This window comes from Hevea brasiliensis, chromosome 4, assembly GCF_030052815.1.
Source record: "Hevea brasiliensis isolate MT/VB/25A 57/8 chromosome 4, ASM3005281v1, whole genome shotgun sequence".
Classification (NCBI taxonomy): Eukaryota; Viridiplantae; Streptophyta; class Magnoliopsida; order Malpighiales; family Euphorbiaceae; genus Hevea; species Hevea brasiliensis.
The window spans coordinates 15,117,334-15,134,584 of record NC_079496.1 but is presented as its reverse complement, the minus strand read 5'-3'; the positions used below and the strand labels follow the sequence as shown (position 1 = coordinate 15,134,584).

General features: G+C 33.8%; 1 protein-coding gene across 2 annotated transcripts; it reads right to left on the bottom strand.

Moving 5' to 3' along the window:
* Window positions 1-258: 258 nt before the first annotated feature.
* Window positions 259-4,122, bottom strand: LOC110651514 (G-type lectin S-receptor-like serine/threonine-protein kinase At4g27290). 2 transcript variants are annotated; one of them, XM_058145405.1, is made up of 7 exons: window positions 2,354-4,122; window positions 2,063-2,179; window positions 1,691-1,839; window positions 1,366-1,597; window positions 1,006-1,243; window positions 784-934; window positions 259-699 (listed from the first exon to the last, which is right to left on the bottom strand). In XM_058145405.1, the coding sequence occupies exons 1-7, from the start codon at window positions 3,621-3,623 to the stop codon at window positions 388-390; spliced, it is 2,469 nt and encodes an 822-aa protein (XP_058001388.1). In that variant the 5' UTR covers window positions 3,624-4,122; the 3' UTR covers window positions 259-387. The 2 variants fall into 2 exon arrangements, with proteins under 2 accessions (XP_058001388.1, XP_021662573.2); XM_021806881.2 differs by having other exon boundaries at window positions 1,387-1,597.
* Between the last annotated feature and the right edge of the window lie 13,129 nt (window positions 4,123-17,251).

Below are 17,251 nucleotides of genomic sequence, written 5' to 3'. Positions count from 1 at the left end.
CTGTACAAACTGTATAATTGAAGAGGACTGCTCTTTCCTTTTGGTTAGAACAAAAATTTCAGTATCATTTTTTGGAAATAAGACATAAGTTGTTGGTACCTTGATGATTTATATTTGATGGGTCTGGAAATTGGAAATGATTTTGCTTGACACATTCATGCAACTTGGGCACTTTGAGAAGCATTGCTACTAACTGGAAAGGAAGCAATTAAGTGGAGCAAGTGACATTTTTCAGGGATGGCTGACAGCAAACAGTAGTTACCAATCAAAGAAAAAGAAAATTTTCTTGATTCAGCAGCTTGCATTCTTCAAGCCAAACGTTTTTCTCTCGGTAAACAGTATCATATTTCCGTAATCACCATTAAGGCACACTGCTTAACAGTACATTTAACGGGCCTCAAGCAAAGAGAAAGTAATTTCATTTACTGTTACTGAAGATGATCCAAGCTTGCTCGAAGACGAATCTGCCATGTCTAGACCTTTGTCCTTAACGAAGCCTGGTTGCTTGGGTTGAGGAAATGTATTTTCACTATTTAGCATCAAAACTATAGATGCCATGCTTGGCCTATCAACAGGATGTTGTTGCACGCATAGGAGACTAATGTGCACGCACCGTGATACTTCGGATATATTGCAAGACTCTCCTATGAATGGATCAATTAGTTCTGAAAGTTTGCCTTCTTTCCAAAAACTCCATGCCTAAAACATATTAGAACAACTTGTCAAAGTTGAAGATGTGAAAAAAGAAAAATAAACATATTAGAATTCTACTGTGTCACTTACATGCCCAATAAGACTACGGCTCTGATTGGGATGATAAAACCCTTTACTTCTCTTTCCGCTTATTATTTCAAGCATTAAAATACCAAAACTAAATACATCAGATTTTACAGAGAATAAGCCATCAGTAGCATATTCTGGTGCCATATAACCACTGCAGCATAAATAGAAACTCCATCAATAACAAATCACTTAGTTTATAAATCATGAAATGAAGTTACTTACTATGTTCCAACCACTTTGTTTGTGCTTCCTTCAGTTTGATCGCCTCCAAAAGTTCTAGCCATGCCAAAATCTGAAATTTTTGGATTCATCTCATTATCAATTAAAACATTACTTGCTTTTAGATCTCTATGAATAACCCTCAATCTGGAATCCTGATGGAGATAGAGAAGCCCTCTAGCAATCCCACAAATAATATTGAAACGCTTCGACCAATCTAACAGTTCACCTCTTGTTTGATCTGGCAAAGTTTGTACTCGTATTAGTAGCCTGACATGATATTTCCAACACTCATAATAAAAAACAGGATTGTGTTAGATTGTCATGAGTATCATAGATTAACTTTGGCCCAACTAAACTTACTAGGTTTTGAAGGACCCATACCAAAAATGAAAAAATCCAGGCTTTTGTTGGGCATATATTCATAAATGAGCATTCTCTCCTCTCCTTGGATGCAGCAACCAAGAAGCTTAACAAGGTTTCTGTGTTGAAGTTTAGAAAACAGAATGACTTCATTTCTAAACTCATTGAGTCCTTGTCCAGAGCTCTTTGATAGCCTCTTGACAGCAATTTCTTGTCCATCTACTAAAGTACCCTGGAAAATAACAGTTGCAAATTGCTTTCATTTAGAATAAAATCAGTGGGTATTTGTTGCTATGGTCGTTTTACTAAAAACTCAAAAGTTTACCTTGTAGACAGGTCCAAAACCGCCTTCTCCTAGTTTGTTCTTCATTGAGAAGTCATCAGTGGCTTTAGCTATTGTAGCTATATCAAATATCGGTAGCTCCATCTCTTGATTTTGGTTTTCATTATTCTCATCATTTTGCCTGTGGTTTTCTGTCTTGATTGAAATATTTGAAGGAAAAAAAAGGCTTCAATTGACTAAATATTCTCCAAGTTCCAATATTTAATCCCAGAAGGAGCAAAATCTAAATGGTATAAGCAAATAGAAGGAAAAATTCTTGATTCTGAAAACGGCAAGAGCATTCAAATCCTTTTAATCATATAAGGTCAATAAACCTTTTAGTAGACATGGCAAATACATACAAGGGAATATTACCTGTAAATTTTCTCCTGCTTTTGCAGAAGCAATAGCTTACTATCAGTATTCCAGAAGCCACTGCAATGGCAGCAATGATAATAATGACTATCTTGTTCCCAGTCTCATCTTTGACATCTTCAAGGTCAATTTTGACATAAGAATGCAAGGCAAGTTAATTTTGACATACGTAATGTTTAATTTTGACAATAAAAAGAAAAAAAAGCATTATTATTAGTAACAAGAAATTAATTCATTATATTTTTGCTCTGAAATACAAGATAAAATCCCAAGTAACATAAATTTGCATACCTAATTCCGAAGCAGACACTCGAACATACAGGTCCTGCCCACCATAGGGATTCTCTCTAATATCAACCAAATTGTTGAACCACAGCGCGCAGCCACTGCCTCCACTTCTAATGTCCAAGTTTGTGTATGCAGTGCAAGAACAGTTCTGCAGGCATTTAACTCTGCAGTCCTTGATGTTCATACTTTCAGATACCCATGAATATGTAGTATCTGGCAATTTTAGTCCTCTGAATTTAATAAATCCATCTCCACTCTGACAGTTCAATGGCTTATTTCGAACACATCCCTGAGACCAGTTCCCTGAGTTCCACTTCTCTGGTAATTTTGGCTTGAATCCTTCTAAACATTGACACACTGGTGACTCACTAATAATGCAGTTTCCATAGGCACCACAAAGGCCGTAAGTGTCGCAGTAATCTATTGGCAGATACGTGTATAGACTCCAACTCTGAGCTGCTTCATCCCATGTGTAGCGATCACGCCTGTTGTTGGTTTGGTTCATTACTAGCCTGGAAATTATAGATTTCTTTTTGAGGCCGAATGTGTAGTAAACCTCGTCCTCATTATGCACAAAGTTGAAGTAAAAAATTGGATTAGGCTTTAACTGTGGTGTACCACTGAATGTAATGCCATTCCATGGGCCAGTTCGAAAGAAGATCCTTGAGCCTTTCCACATGGTTGATTCAGGGTTATTATGTATTTGTATCTTCCAAAAAAGGTCTCCAGGTGATGGATCATCCCAGCTTTTCCATGATGTTAGACGCCGATCAAGACCAGTCTTCAAGTTTACTCCAAGCTTCATCCCTGGCAGCAACGTATCTGATGGATAGTCAAAACTTTGCCATAAGTATATTCCAGGGTCACTTTCCTTTTCATCTCTTAAGACAAGATTACCAGAATCTAGGAGCTGTAATATTGGACTCTGGGCTTCTTTTGATGACTCTGATGACCAAACAACGGTCTTGTTCCCGCTAAGAACTAGAAGATTGCCAGAGATCTCTATCATCAGCAAGCCAGAAGAATCATTGATTGGACTGCTTCTGTTTGCAACCCAAACAATGGTTCTTACTGGGATATTCTTGTACCAAATTCCCAAGTAACGGTTCTTGGAAATTCCAGCACTAAAGAAACCCAGTTCGAAACTTCCATCTTGTGAAATCAAGGTCTTGCCATCACTCATAGATTGGGAAGGGGTAATCGTGTCAAGTGCAGTGGACATTTTGAAGAGGAAAACAAGGAGATAAATACTGATAAATGAAAAGAGCTCCATTGATGCGTCTACTGTTACAGCTGTTTACCCAAAAGTTATAATGAATTATAGTCAAGGCCATAACAATTAGGAAAACCACACACGATTGATAATTATTGTCACAGCGTATAGACTGGGGAAACCCCTGTTTTGACTTGATTGTATAAGAAGACAGGTACTGTTGACGGTCAGCAACCTTGTGGAACCATTTCACCCTTGTCTGCTCTGGCTTTTGTCCACTAATATACGATTTCAAGAGTCTCAGGTCTGCCAAAAACCTTGCAATTCTAAAATGATTGGAATTCATAGAAAATAGAAACCTAAACAATTTTACTACAATTTGCTTGCCCCATTCTATAAGACTATGAGCCGTTTGGACAGTTAAATTTTTTTAAAATTAAAATTTCATCAATAAATTTAAATACTTTTTTAAATTATTGTTTGTCCCAAAATTTTTAAAATTAAAATTTTATTTATAAATTTTAATGTATTTTTTAAAAAAAATTCTTGTTTTCCCCTTTAATATTTTTATATTTTTTTGGTTTTTGTACTTTTATATACGTTTCATTCATAGTTTTTATATTATTTAATTTTGATTTCTTAATATTTAATATTTTTATTTTATTCTATATTTTTAGTAATATTTTATTTAATTTCTTTTTAATATTTATTTTTAGCCTCTCAAAAATAAATTTCGAGTTCTGAGATAGCACTCCCTATCTCAAATCCTTCTCAGTGAGAACTCTGGTCAACGAAGTTCATAGATTTAGTCATTGCCCTCATAAGAATGTTTTAAACCAACTTGAAGCTACAGACACTTCCATCCACTAAATTCATCTTTGTGTCACCAATCAAATGAACCTTAGAGAGAGAGAGAGAGAGAGAGAGAGAGAGAGAGAGAGAGAGAGAGTTGTCATTCTAATGTGATGCCCATTTAAGCAAATACATAAGGTTGCAGTAACCCTAGCTGCTTAGTTTTAGAAGCTGAGGATTGGACAAGTTTAAATCTCCTCTGCTTCTGCTCTGCATCAGCTAACACCGTGAAAGGACTAAGCCAAGTATTGCTTTCTTGTGTTCTATATCAAAGTCTACTCCCCAAAACTTAGCCTTGAAAAGAAAAAGAACACTAGTTTGAAACTGCTAACCAAACTTTTGGTTCCCTTCTAAATAGCCATGGAATTCATTTGGGAAAACAGACACATGGATGAATGTAAATTGACAAATACCGATTATAAAAAAATTCAAAAAAAAAAAAGAAGTATCAGGTTTGCATCAATCAACACTCTGCCTGATGTGCCTATGTTCTGCATGTAGGAAAAGAACAACCGAGAATCGACCAATCTTGCACATTCTGTTTTTTCTAGGTGGAAATAAATTAATGAATTCGATGATCAAGAGGCACCAACACAAGATTTCACTCTAGGCAAGGCAAGATATATAAGATAGGGAACTTTTATTCATCAATAATTCAATACGAGAATGAACAAGCCTTACCTAATTGCAGAAACTTAAAGCAATAACATATCACTGAAAATATATTCACTTTCCCAGTGGTGACTTCGCATGAAATACAGGGATAAGCTTTCACAACTTTTCCTGATTCTTCATTTCAGATTTCAGTTCTGGCAAAGGACATGGTGTAGATTCTTTTAAGAGTCCTGCGAACTCCGCAAGAAAATCTTGATAGTCAGAGAAAAGGAAAGCCATATCACAGAAGAGGTCATGTTTGCTCTTGTGTCCTTGTTGGTACAATTTCCACTGATGAAGGAATGTTATAAAAACATCTTCATGGATCTCAAACCATTCCTTAACATTGTCTACAAAATCGAATTCTTCCTGAGACTGAAACAAAAGCTCCTGATAATTATCATGGATGTTGTCATCTCCCTTGGACAAGAAAGGGTTACAATTGTTTGGCTTCATTCTTTTCGAATTTCTCATCAATGTACAGAGTAAAGTAGGTTATGGATTTGTGGCTATATTGGGGTAGGTGGCTGCTCGATTTTTGCAGGAGCATATATATATATATATATACACACACAGAATGCGAGTGTTTTGGGGTAGGAAAATCCTCTGGGGTAGGTGATGTGATGTAGTCTTGATCCGAGTTGCTGTACCTAACGCCATGGTTTTCACTTTTCTTAGGCATTTATCAACAACCAATTAGTTCAGTTAAGTTTATCTTTAAAAAAAGATAGTTTAGTTAATTTTCTTATCCAAAAAATTTGCACATATTTTATCCTAATATTCAAAATTTTTAAATATTTTAATCATTCTCATTTCAAAAACTTAACCTGTTGTATTTGTGTGCACCTCAAATTCTGAGCTTTTCTTTTACTTAAATTATCTGACAATTTTATTAATCTATATTGTATACTATACAATCGTATTAAAATCCTGTTTATTGTATTTAAGAATTCATATATATATATATATATATAAGCTAAAGAATAAAAAATATTAATCAAAATTTAATATTTATATATATATATATCATTATTTGACAGATGATATAATTAAAAATAATAAATTTTTGAATAAAACTCATTTAATTTATTTATTTTATTGTAAATTTAATTATATTATTAATATTAAATATTACTTAACTAAATAATTTTATCTTAAAATATATAATCATTTAAATATTAAATATAAAATAAAAAAATATATTTAAAATAAATATAATTTCAATTTATTTCAATCATATCTCTTTTCTTTGGTATTTATCAACAACCAAATAGTTCAGTTAATTTTATTTTTAAAAAATAGTTTATTTAATTTTCTTATCCAAAAAACTTAAGATAATTTTTATCTTAATATTCAAATTTTGTAATATTTTAATAATTCTTATTTAAAAAACTTGAACCTTTTTGTAATTGTACGTACGTCTCAAATTCTGAGTTCCTTTTTTTACTTACATTATATGAAAAGTTGTTAATGTATATATTGTATATTGTATAAAAGTGTGAAGGGAGAGGAACATTAACTTTATATAAATAGCCTCTCATTATTTATAATATTTATAATTATATTTTTATTATTTAATATAATTTTAAAATTTATATAAATTTAAAATTTTTCATCATCCTTATATTTAAATTATATTTAATTAAATTTTTATTATAATATAAATTAAATTTATAAAACTTATGTAAATATTACTGCATTTATTGATAAGATATATATATATATATATATATATATATATATATATATATATATATATATAAACAATAAAAAAATATTATAAAAAAATTCATATTCATTCATTTATAAAAAATGTTAAATGTAATAAATAATAAATTTATATGAATGTAAAATTTTTAATAATATATAATTATGTATATAAAATAAATTATATATATGGAAAAAAATTAAATAGATAAATATATAATATTTAAAAAATGAGTAATTAACATGTTATGCTTGAGTTTAGTTATAAAATTATTATAATTAATAGGATCACTATAATTTATAATATTGATTAAAAGTTTAAAGCTATTGATGTATGTACATATAAAATTAATTTTTTTTTATTTTTTTAATGCTAAATTCTTATTCTAACTTGATAAATAATGAATATAGAATCATTATTTTAATTTAATAAATTTATATTTAAATATAAACACAATTTAATATTTTAATTTAAAAAGATTTTAATTTTCATATGAAAAAAAGCATGACATCATTTAATAGAATTATTATTTATTTATATTCAATAATTTTCTTTATTGAAATTTGATGTTTACTTTAAAAAAATAATTATAAAAATTTAATTAAAAATATATTATAAGTTAGTTTTACAAAAGTATTTTACTATAAACTAAATAATTGTTATTAACTATTTTATTAGCATCAATTTTTTTTTTTGCTATATAAAAAAAAATTTAGTTATTAATTGACTATATATAAATAATTTATTAGTATTAATATATTTGAAAATCATTTTTTAAAATTTTTCTTCATATCATGGGAAAATATGAAATTATATAAAATATTATATATGAAATAAAAATTAATAATATTAATAGGCGTCCACAATTAATTTTATCAAACATAATTAAAAAAATAAAATTAAAAATTATTAAAAATAAAAAAAAAATAATATTATATTAAATTAAATTTATTTTACTATTATATATATAAACTATTAAATAGTGTGGAAAAAGTTTATATTTTTCACTCTAATTATAAATGTTTTATAAAATTTATAAAATACTAAAAGCTAATTAAATATGATAAATTTAACACTTTATTATTAAAAAAAATTAATATAAAAATATATAAACTAATAAAATAATAAATAGTAAAATTTATATATTTGTAACACGCTGATAATTATAAAATTATATTATAATAATAATAAATTTTTCATAATGAACTTCATATTTATAATTTTTTATATTATTTTTTATATTAATTTATATATTTTTATTTTTATTAACTTAATATAAACAATATACGTATAATAAAAATTATTATATTATCATAATAATAATTAATATATGTTATAATGATATTATATTATATAAAAATTAATAAAAATTATAAAAAAAATATTAAATTGTGAATTAATATAACAAATAAAAAAACATGTATAACGCCCATTTAAAAAAAAACTAATCGTATTAAAATTCGATTTATTGTATTTATAAAGTCACGTACAAATATTTTAAATTGATGAACATTTAGGGGTATTATGAGATAAAATAGTGTAAGATAAAATAAGATTTTATTTAAAACTAAATATTAATTATTAAAGATTTAAAAAAAAAAATGTAACAATCGATTTTTATTATTTAACGTTTTAAAAAAAATATTATCAAAATAAACTTCAATATGTGATTTAAATTTTAAAATTATCAATATCTAAAAATTTTAGATAATAGTTTTCCTAATAATAGGATGCATAATCTACCTTCTAAAAAAAAAATATTGAGAATATACAAGTGTGAAATTTCAATATTAAAAAATAATGAGATAAGTGAGAAATATATAAGTGAAAAAGACTTATAAACCTATTATCTTAAAATTTTGGGTTGGATGTGATGTCGAATTCATGTATGAGCCTTTCACAAGGTTCAAAAAAATTCTTCCGAGGCGCTTTTGGCTCCTAAATTTTCAATAATAATAATAATAATAATAATAATAATAATAATAATAATAGGATGATTTACTGAAAATTAAATAATGATGTTTTGAGATTATTTTGACATAATATAACATTATTTAATAATATAAATAAATACAAATAAATTCGTATGAACCCGTAAAATATTCATAATAACTATTCCACCCTATTAGTTTGTACATTATATATACATGGAAGTTTAGTAGACTTAGGAATTTTATTTCAAATATAATTTTTTAAATATTTAATAACTTAAACAATAATTCATAATATTGTTATATGATGAAATTATTGAGCAAAATCTCTAGTCCAAGCTTGTCACGACCCAACCTATGGGCCGAACCGGCACTAGGACCTGGGCCAGCCTAAAGCCCCCGAGGCCCGTAGTAAGCCTTAACTGTTCATTTACCCAATTCTAAGGCCCATTAGGCCCAAATTCAAGAAAACAAACGGACAGAGTCCGGCCATAAAATGGACTTTCCAACGGGGAGTTTTCGACTCACCCGACCTGTAAACACAATATATAGTCAATTGGGGAGCTCAGCTCACCCTCCACATACTCATCAACATAAAATAAATGGGAGCTCAGCTCCCTCATCCAATCCATCAAACATGCATAGCACATTTAAGTTTACAGGTCCAAAAATAATAATTTAGTTTACAGACCCAAATCAAATAAACATTTCTAACACATGCGGAAATTCTAAGATTTATGAATTTTATACAAACAGAGTAATCGACTGAGGGAGAAAGCGAGTTAACCTCAAAAATATCCTCCGTGGCACTGTAAAAATTTTTGAACAGGAGTGAGCGTTCGACTGCAGAGTAAAATATCAATCTTAACTATAATCTCTATAACTATCTCAAACTAATGCAACTCAGAGAGTGAAATGCAACATTAACATCATATTCACATCATAGCATCAAAAAGGTAATTTGGAGCACTCACACAACCTGTAACATCATTCATAGTAAATGGGATCTGATCCCCTATACAGCTCTCTTAAATCAAAACTGGTGACAGCGAAGAACTCATCTCGGACTTCCACTTAAATAACAAATCGGGTCCCATAAGAACTCAAGCCGTGTCTACCCCGAAGGACCGGGTCCCATGAAGAACTCAAGCCGTGTCTACCCGGCCCTATCCATAGTCCACACCACATCACACGACGCCAACGCACGCACACCGCTGCTCCAAATTACCACAACAACACTCATGTCACATTAACAGTTATCAAAGCAACATAATTCGTGCCTAGAGTTTAACTACATAAATATATGCATATAAGTGATGCATGGGCATACTGAACATATAATAATATCGAAATTACGATTAAAATTAATATTTTACTCACGGACTTGACGACAATCACTTTGTGGCGGTGGCGGAGGAAGAAGGTCATCGCTCACTGACAATTACATTACATTTATTTAACACAAATGACTCAATACAAATAAAGAAAAGACCAAATACGTCCTAAGTCATGCCGAAAATCCGGCAGAGTCTCCCCTATACCTAGGACCTACCCAACCTGCAAAAGGGCTCAAAACACACTTCTATATCCACAATCCATATATCCACAACTCAATCACATCACACAGCCCATCCTGGGCCCATCAAATCAATCATTCATCACAATATGGAAAAATTTCAATTTAGTCCTTATAATTGATCATTTTTGCAAAAATTGCTCAAATAAGCTCTAAAAATTATAAAACTCTGCCCCGCGGTCCTTAGAAATATTACTAAGCCATTGCAAAAAGAATCGTAATTTTCTAAGTTACCACGAATATTTTATGGATTTTTAATCCTATTTAAGCACTAGAAAATTACGAAAAAGCAAGGTTCGGGTTTACCTTTGCCGATTCCGACTTGAGAACGCTCGGGATGCCTGACAATGGTGGGGTAGCCAAAACCTCGATCCAATTCGGAGACTTTTCCGGTAGCTGGTCTGTCTGGCCGGAAATTCACAGATCCGGACAACTGTCGAATTTCCGCGAATTGAGGATACCTACACGAAGCCCAATAATAATATATAAAAAATCAGGGGTGTTACATTCTTCCCCCCTTACAGAAAATTCGTCCTCGAATTTTACACAAGGCAGAATAAAGTACATGATTATACATTGAACAAATAAGAGTACTTGCTACGCATGTCCCGTTCTGACTCCCAGGTGCACTCTTCCACTGACTGACTCCTCCACAAAACCTTAACCATAGGGATCTGTTTAGATCTCAGCTGTCTCACTTGGTAGTCCACTATGGCTACAGGCTGCTCCTCAAATGTCAAATTTTCCTTTAGTTCTATCACATCCATTGCAGTACATGAGAAGGATCGGGAATGTATTTCCTGAGCATGGAGATGTGAAACACGGGATGAACGTGAGAGAGGTTGGGTGGTAGCTCCAACCGGTAGGCAACTGCTCCAACTCTATCAGTAACCTCAAAAGGTCCGATATACCGAGGTGCCAACTTGCCTTTCTTTCCAAACCTCATGACTCCCTTCATTGGAGAAACCTTCAGGAATACATAGTCGCCATCGCAAACTCCACATCCTCCGTCTGGGTCTGCATAACTCTTCTGCTTCATCGAAAGCCGTCCTCGGGCTCTCGATTAAAGGAACTACCTCTGAAGTGTACTGCACTAGGTCTACATCATGCACTTTCGCTTCCCCCATTTCTGTCCAACATAGAGGAGACCTACACTTTCTTCCATATAGTGCCTCATAGGGTGCCATCCCTATGCTGGAGTGATAACTGTTGTTGTAGGCAAACTCCACTAAAGCTAGCTGCTCATCCCATTGACCTCCAAAATCCAAGACACTCATGCGAAGCATGTCTTCCAGTGTTTGGATTGTCCTTTCGGACTGTCCGTCTGTTTGAGGGTGGAAAGTCAGATCAAGTTCAATTGTGTGCCAAGTGCCTCTGCAACTTTCTCCAAAACCGAGAAGTGAATCAGCCCTCTGCGGATATTATGGAAGCGGAACTCCATGCAATCGACTATTTCTCGAATGTAGAGCGGGCGTCTTGTGCCAGAATATATAGTCTTCACAAGCAAGAAGTGATTTGGTTAGGCGGTCTACAATTACCCATATCGAATCAGCTCCGCGCGTGGTACGAGGTAACGCAGTCACAAAATCCATAGAAATCATTTCCCACTTCCATTCTGGGATAGGGAGCTCTTGCAACTTCCCTGACGGTCTCTGGTGTTCAAACTTCACCTTCTGACAAGTCAAGCACTTGGACACAAAGTCTGCTATGTCTCTCTTCATGCCATTCCACCAATAGCTATCTTTCACATCATGGTACATCTTGGTGGAACCTGGGTGGACATTGTACAGTGTATAGTGTGCCTCTCGCATGATTTCATCTCTGAGATTGTCCACATCGGGCACACATATCCTAGAACCTTGCACTAGGGCACCATCATTGGCAAATCCAAACTCACCACCTTCACCTTGCTGTACTCTTTCTATGATCTTCATTAATTGTTGGTCTCTGTGCTGGGAAACTCTAACTCTATCTCGCAAGTCTGGCCTCACTGAAAAATGAGCCAACAATACCCCCTCATCTGAAAGATCTAGGATTAAACCTTGATCCATCAACTCATGTACTTCCTGAATCAACGGTTTCTTCTCTGCTGAAATGTGCGCCAAAGCGCTGTAAGATTTTACGCTAAAGCATCTGCTACTACATTGGCCTTCCCAGGGTGGTACTGGATGGTGCAATCATAGTCTTCCAGAAGCTCCATCCATCTCCTCTATCTCAAGTTTAAATCTCTCTGTTGGAAGATGTACTTCAAACTCTTATGGTCGGTATATATCTCGCACACTTCACCATACAGGTAGTGTCTCCAGATTTTTAGTGCAAAGACTACAGCCGCCATTTCCAAATCATGAGTGGGATAGTTCTGCTCATGCCTCTTCAGCTGCCTTGAAGCATAAGCCACTACTTTTCCATTTCGCATCAAAACACACCCTAGGCCAACTCTGAAGGCGTCACAGTACACGGTGTATCCTTCACCGCTCATAGGTAGTGTTAACACAGGGGTAGTAGTTAGACACTCCTTATCCTCATCATTATAACTGACTCTATCGAGCTCTCTTTATGTCCTTTGCATCTTATCCACTTCCTTTTTCCTATTTTTGGTATTGTTGGTATCTTTTCAACCTGCTGTACTTATTCCTTAATTTTAGTCCTATCTCATCCTTACACCTTTTCCTTCAAAGATGTCTATCCCATCATCAACTTTAACTTTCTTTTTATTTCTTAGTCTTATCTTGATTACTAGTTTCATTACTTCAAGAATTCTAACCCTATGATTTACTCCTACCAGCACATTCTTCACCTTATGTAACACTTATAATTACCCATAGAAAATTTTTCTTGTATCCCCTTTTTTCCAACTTAACTATCAGAACATTATCATTCCCTACCAGCCTTAGTAGGAAATTGCTTATCCTGGATGAATATGAGCCCCATAAACTATAAGTTCCATCTGAACTAACACGGCTGTAGTAAATATGTGTCATGCCTTAATTCCAAACAAGATACTTCACGTGTTCATTCTCCTTAATATAATCATATATACTGCCCATAGCTTTCTAAACTCCAACCTCAAATTACCCATCAGCAACAATTTCATCTATTGAAACTCATCCATAAATAGTACTTCATCTAGCTCATAGTTGAAAACAGTCGCAAGCCTTAGTAGCTAACTCAATTTAACTCCTGTCATTACTCTAATCGTCCTTTCATACTTAACACTAGGTATGCACTTACTGTCATTCTCATATCAGGAAATTGTATATGAATTGGTGCCTATCAAAATCTCAAATAACTAGGTCTCATTGCCTCGATCTCTGCTCCTTATATAACGCTGGAATCAAAAACACGAGCTAAACTTGAAAAGAAAGAAAAATATCCTCTATATTCAACTACGCCCGATTGTCCATATAATAACGTTTAACCTATGTTTCTTAGTCTTTCTCTTCAAATTTCATCATCTCCTAGCACAATTGTGCTCTACCTATAAGGTATCATCTGCATGAACCCTTTCTTTGTACCATCGTCCTTCCAGACATAATATTTTATAATTTATTAACTTTACTTATACTCGACCTATGATTCATATCCATCATCGTTTATATTGTGCCCTTAACCCTTGTTGAATCCTGAAAGATTTCTCTCGCTAATAGATTCTTTCAACACTAATTCCACCCTTATCTATGGTCATTAATTTGATCCTTAAACTTTCTAGTGATTTATTACCATCCATACTTGTCACTTTTTATTCTACCCCTACTGTTGCTCTGTCGTTATTGCTTCACTGCAAAGTGATTATGTTGATCACACTAAAAATGTTTGCCAGACATTCATAACGAACCTCTAACTACCTTCTCACTATCTCAAAAGTCTAACCTAAAACCTATGTGTCATTATCTATCATTCTTTTCCTCTCATCATACCTATTTGATCCCTTAGACTGACTTTTATTCAACTTACTGCTTACTAACTTCTCTTTCTCTACCTATTTAGGTAGTCCGCAATACCATCGCACACCTTCTAACATTTACTCATTATTATTGTATTCCATACCTCCATCACTTTTCTCATTAATGTGGTCCCATTTTGGGTTTTCCATCCTTGTCATTCTCCTTGCCAAGAATAACACTTAGCCTATCCTATATCTTAACTTTGTTCCTTTTATTATGCGCTCTTTAGGTTGTCCTTTCATTTATTTCCTTTGTCTTACCCAAAATAGAACTTGACTATTCTATCCCTGGTTCCATTCTTCTTCCTAACATAACAGCTGTACTTGCTAACTATATCTTTCAGAGTCTCTATCGCGTTATCATATGTCTGTGCTACTCAGATTTGGTCCTTTGACCACTCTAGCTAGTACTCCCACTGGCACTTAGATTATATTGCATCTGTAATCAATTATCCCAATTTTCATTCTACACTTTCTCTATCTACTGGCCTTCTGTGATTTATCTTCGCTAATTTATTACTCTTAACACTATTATAATTAGATTTTACTACTGTTTGAACAATATGAAGTCAGAAAGGAACTCAGGAAATTGCAGTCATACCTTTATCGTATGATTTCTATTCTTATCCTTTAGCTTACATAATACCCTTACTACCTCGAGAACTGATTCTGCAGTAATTTTATTGATTATTATTTTTTTTATTATTATTATTATTATTTTCCATGTTTACTTAATTCCAAAACTTAAGATTTCGGGCACCCAAACCCATCATCCAATTCAAAGGATTTACATCCATCGTGATCTGATTATATATGATTCCTATAATGGAACTTGTATCCTCTCCAGGATACCCGAGCCAACTACTCTCTACCACACTCTACAGTCCCATCTGGGGCACTATTTTGTGGGTCACCATTATTAGTAATAACTTTCGATCCCTTCTGAAAAGATAGGACTATACCCTAACTTGCTGCAACAAAGGTACTACATTTACCACCTTGCCCAAAACCATGTCAAACTAGTGTCTCTCTTATCATATCATAGCTCTGTAAATCATATATTCATAGTTTCGACCTTCTCTAGGTAGTAGGGTTGTACTTTATTCTATACTGATACACACAAGGTATACTATTCTCACTAAGCTCTAAGCAAAATGTTTGTCATACTGCAAAAACCATCCAAAATTCCATACCGAAGACTAGATGGTCTCACTCTATAGGTGTCACCTTTACTTTGCAACTAGTCCGAAACCTCTGGTCTGATAGCAACTTCATCGTAACTCTAGCTCATGCTAGGGTAACTGGGTCACTGACTCTAGTTACCACCCAACTGTGACCTTCGATATTCTAGCTCTAGATCCCTAACCAGGAGTTCCCAACTCCTTTGCAGATATAGAACTCTGTTCTGGCATTACTGTACCAAAACAGAGACTGCCTGCAACATCCTCATCATAAGCACTACAGGGAAGTACGCAGCTCTACACAATAATCTCATGTCGGTACTGTAATCTGCAGCTTACAGAACAGACATCGAGAATATTGTATAGTTACTACGATACGTCCTGGCAGACTAGGTCTCTTAATCTCTTATCTCTCTTGAATCTTCTATTATCATAAACTTATTCTGTCTGGGTCATCCACTGATGACTGCCAGCAATGGTATCCTCATCCTTATCTAGGGCAACTGTACTTTCAAGACTCACTTTTATGTACTCGTGCCTTGCACGAAATGGGCACACCATTTAAACCCATACTGACGAAAATATAGTATTTATTTGAGTACGTGTTTCCAAGGTAGACCTCAATAAGTTTGCTAAATCTATTTCATGTTTCTATGTACTCCACGAAAATCAAGACACTAACTGAGGTAATCTTATATTTCCCGAGGTATAACGTAGAATCTAGAAACAAAGAATTACAGGAAAAGACGAAACAGAATCCTATACTCCGCATGTGACTCCTAGTAGACTCTTCCCAACACTTAGATAATTTTTCCCTATGAATCTGGAGCCTAAGCTCTGATACCACATTTGTCACGACCCAACCTATGGGCGAACCAAGACTAGGACTGGCCAGCCTAAAGCCCCCGAGGCCCGTAGTAAGCCTTAACTGTTCATTTACCCAATTCTAAGGCCCATTGGGCCCAAATTCAAGAAAACAAACGGACAGAGTCCGGCCATAAAATGGACTTTCCAACGGGGAGTTTTCGACTCACCCGACCTGTAAACACAATATATAGTCAATTGGGGAGCTCAGCTCACCCTCCACATACTCATCAACATAAAATAAATGGGAGCTCAGCTCCCTCATCCAATCCATCAAACATGCATAGCACATTTAAGTTTACAGGTCCAAAAATAATAATTTAGTTTACAGACCCAAATCAAATAAACATTTCTAACACATGCGGAAATTCTAAGATTTAACAAGTTTATACAAACAGTAGTAATCGACCTGCGAGGGAGAAAGCAGGTTAACCTCAAAAAAATATCCTCCTGTGGCCTGTAAAAATTTTTGAACAGGAGTGAGCGTTCGACTCAGAGAGTAAAATATCAATCTTAACTATAATCTCTATAACTATCTGAAACTAATGCAACCTGTAGAGTGAAATGCAACATTAACATCATATTCACATCATAGCATCAAAAAGGTAATTTGGAGCACTCACACACCCTGTAACATCATTCATAGTATATGGGAGCTGATCCCCAATACAGCTCTCTTAAATACAATCTGTGCCAAATGAAGAACTCATTTCGGACTTCCACTTAAATACCAAATCGGGTCCCAAATAAGAACTCAAGCCGTGTCTACCCCGAAGGACCGGGTCCCAGCGAAGAACTCAAGCCGTGTCTACCCGTCCTATCCATAGTCCACACCACATCACACGCACGCCAACGCACGCACACTGCTCCAAATTACCACAACAACACTCATGGCACATTAACAGTTATCAATGCAACATAATTCGTGCCTAGAGTTTAACTACATAAATATATGCATATAAGTGATGCATGGGCATGC